Here is a 3,026-nt window from a genome sequence, read left to right on the forward strand (position 1 = left end):
CCCCCCCCCCCTGCCCTCCCCGTATCGCAGCCTCACTTTGCTCCTTTCCAGACCCCTCTGCGCCCTCCCCCCTAAGCAAAGGCAGGGCCTGAGCCCCATTCCCCATAACACCGTGAACCCAAACGGCACCGTGAGCCCCAAATCACCACAGCGTGACCCCAACCCACAGCACGACCCCTCCCAGAGCCCCCCGACCCCTCAACCCCCCCCCCCTTGGCAGCACAGCTCCGCCGCCGCAGCGCTTTGAGGTCCTTCTGCTATCGCACAGATCTCCCAAAAGAGGAAGTTTGGTTGTTTGACGGCGACACAAAGCCGCCACCAAACCCACAGCAACCACGGGGGGGGGGGGGGGGGGGGCCAGCAGAACCTCCCCCCCATGGGTCACCATGGGGTGGACGATGGCAGTTTGGCACTGCAGCAGTGGTGCCCCTGGGAGTGGGGACTGAAAATGAGCCCACGGAGCAGAGCCTGGATCGGCCCCGCTGACCCCGGAGGGCAAAGGGTGGAGACCCCGCTGCCCCTCTTTGCGTTTTTGGGGCTTGGTTTGCAGCCCTCAGCTTGGCGACCCAAAATCCACGCTGCCATCACAGCTGGGGAGCAGCAACAAGTGGCTGCATGGCACGCGTGGGTCCCCAGGGGGGTGGGGGTCCCCATGGGGGCAGGAGAAGGGTCCTGGGGTCCCTCTTCCCTGAGCTGTTGGGTTGTCCCATATGGGAGATGCTCGCTGCAGCCCCTGGCTCCATTTGTTCGCTCAGTGCTGTTCAAACCCTTCTGCTTTAATAAGTCACATCCCATGAGATGAAGATCGCTGTGAGACCAAAGAGGCAAAAGGAAAAAGCCCCCGAACCCCCCAAAATCCCAACCCAGAACACAGGGACCCCTCCATCACGATCCCACCCAGCGCCATGGGGCCAGCAGAGCCAAAGCGACGGCACACGGGCGGGCGGCCACCCCAAAACCTCCAGCAGAAGAGGGGTCCGCACGGGGACCCCCCCCACCTCAGCGCCCCTTCTTCCCCTTTTTCCTCTTCTTTTCCCCCTCTGCCTCCTCGGCTGCTCGCTTCTCCTCCTTCAGCTCCTTGTATCTCCATTTGGGCGGCTGGAGCAGCGCTTTGTCCCGGGCGCGGGGTCTCCTCTCCCTCCCGCAGGCCGGAGGAGAGCTGGCTTTGCTCAGCTTGATCCTGGGCACGCGCTCCCCGGGGAAGATGGAGTCGGCGCGGAGCAGCCGGGGCAGGAAGCCCAGGAAGCGGCGACGGCGCGGTGACGTCTCCACCGCCGCTCGGTCCAACGCGACTCGGCCATCGCCAACTTGTGGGTCGTGCCCCACCGCTTGGCCACTGCACGGCGCTGCCCCAGGCTCCTGGAGGATCTCCGCCACTGAAAGCCTCCTCTTGCCCACTTGGGGTGGGCTATCAGGGCAGACGGTCCGGCAAGCGGTGCTCACAAAGGGGCTGGCGAGGGAGGTGGTCATCCTCACCATGTGGTCCAACACGCCGTCCTCCTCCGGGTCGCGGGGGATGCGGAAGGTGAAGAGGGAGCGGATCTTCTCTGCAAGCCGTTGGCTGCGGGATTTGGGGCTCAGGGCTTTGGCCACCAACCCGGCCAGCGCCGGCCATTCGGGGAGGTAATGGGTGCCAAACTGCTCGGCCCGTGGGCGCCGCAGGAGGGTCCGGATGCGGACGGTGGTCTCGAAGCGGCCGGTGAAGGCGGCCCACTCCCTGGCTGTCTTCCCTTTGATGGGGTCAACGGCGTGCAGGTCGGCTCCTGGGGGCAGGAGGGTGCGAGAAGCGTCAGCAAAGCGTCAGACCAACATGGAGCTCATGGGAAGGTCGGGTCAGAAGGGTCCTTAAGGATCAGGGAACCACGGGGTGGTTGGGTTGGAAAGGTCCTTAAAGGTCACAGAACCATGGGTCAGCTGGGTTGGAAAGGTCCTTAAAGATCATAGAAGCATGGGATGGTTGGGTTGGAAGGGTCCTCAAAGGTCACAGAACCATGGCATCACAGGACGCGTTGGGTTGCACCGGTCCTTAGGATCACACACCAGGTTGGGTTCGGGTTCCTTCTGCCCCCCACCACATCAGCGAGCCCAGAGCCCCCTCCCCAGCCCTGAGCCCCCCGGGGCCGAGGCACAAACACCTCCGAGCTGCTCCCACGGCTCTCACCCGCCAGCAGCAGCGCCGTCACGCAGTCGCGCTGGCCCTGCACCGCCGCCTTCATCAGCGCCGTCAGCCCGCGGGCGTCGCGCCGCTCCACGTCCAGCGCCGGGAAGTAATTGAGGAGGTAATTAACGATGGTGACGTGCCCTGAGCAGCAGAGAAAAAAACACCTTGTTTGTGTTGAAGGAGGGATCCTCGGCGACCCCCGCGCGGGTTCGCGGTGCCCACCTGCCTGCGCGGCCATCATCAGCGCCGTGTTGCCCTCCGTGTCCTGCTGGTTGACGTCCACGTGGGGGCAGAGCCGGAGGAGCGGCACGATGTCCACGAAGCCCCGGCAGCAGGCGACCATCAGCCCGTTCTGTTATGGGGGGGGGGGGGGCGGAGATCCGGTCGGGACCCTCCGCCCCACAGCCCGAATCCCAAAGTGGGGAGGTTCTGCCCCGTGGATCCGTGCAGCCCCACTGAATGGGGTCTGGGGGATCCCGACCCACCGCGGGGCTTTGCCATCCCGTCCCTCCGGCTCCTATAGGATCGGCCCGTTCCCAGAGCGGGGCGGGAAGGGGAAGCTCTGCCCCACTGATCCATGCAGCCCCACTGCGTGGTGACTGGGAGACCCCGACCCCTCATGGCCCTGCCACCCCCTCCCTCCTACCCCCTAAGTTCCGCCCCACGGCCCCATGCGAACCCTGGGGTCCCCAACTCCCCATGGCTGCCACCCCTTCCCTCCTACCCCCCAGGTTCTGCCCCATGGCTTCATGTAACCCCTGGAGACCCCAGCTCCCCATGGCTGCCACCCCCTCCCTCCTACCCCCCAAGTTCTGCCCCATGGCCCCACGCGAACCCTGGGGTCCCCAGCTCCCCATGGCTGCTA

The 3,026-nt window shown here is 65.6% G+C and overlaps 1 protein-coding gene across 1 annotated transcript; it reads right to left on the reverse strand.

Annotated features, from left to right (window-relative positions):
• Positions 1–999: 999 nt before the first annotated feature.
• On the reverse strand, positions 1,000–2,507 carry LOC122190824 (ankyrin repeat domain-containing protein 33B-like). Its single transcript, XM_042890929.1, has 3 exons — positions 2,384–2,507; positions 2,162–2,302; positions 1,000–1,763 (listed from the first exon to the last, which is right to left on the reverse strand). Exons 1-3 carry the CDS (start codon positions 2,502–2,504, stop codon positions 1,000–1,002), a joined length of 1,026 nt encoding a protein of 341 aa, XP_042746863.1. The 5' UTR covers positions 2,505–2,507.
• Positions 2,508–3,026: the final 519 nt, after the last annotated feature.

This window comes from Lagopus leucura, unplaced genomic scaffold (genome assembly GCF_019238085.1).
Source record: "Lagopus leucura isolate 7727_CA_CO unplaced genomic scaffold, USGS_WTPT01 33511-0_obj-0_obj, whole genome shotgun sequence".
In the NCBI taxonomy this organism is placed as follows: domain Eukaryota; kingdom Metazoa; phylum Chordata; class Aves; order Galliformes; family Phasianidae; genus Lagopus; species Lagopus leucura.

What these genes read in the sequence shown, in the direction of transcription:
- LOC122190824 (XM_042890929.1), bottom strand. Translation starts at nt 2,504, where the DNA reads ATGGTCGCCTGCTGCCGGGGCTTCGTGGACATCGTGCCGCTCCTCCGG. An exon ending in GATGATGGCCGCGCAGGCAG is followed by an intron (nt 2,303 to 2,383) that starts GTGGGCACCGCG and finishes TCTGCTGCTCAG; the next exon opens with GGCACGTCACCATCGTTAAT. An exon ending in GACGGCGCTGCTGCTGGCGG is followed by an intron (nt 1,764 to 2,161) that starts GTGAGAGCCGTG and finishes TCCTGCCCCCAG; the next exon opens with GAGCCGACCTGCACGCCGTT.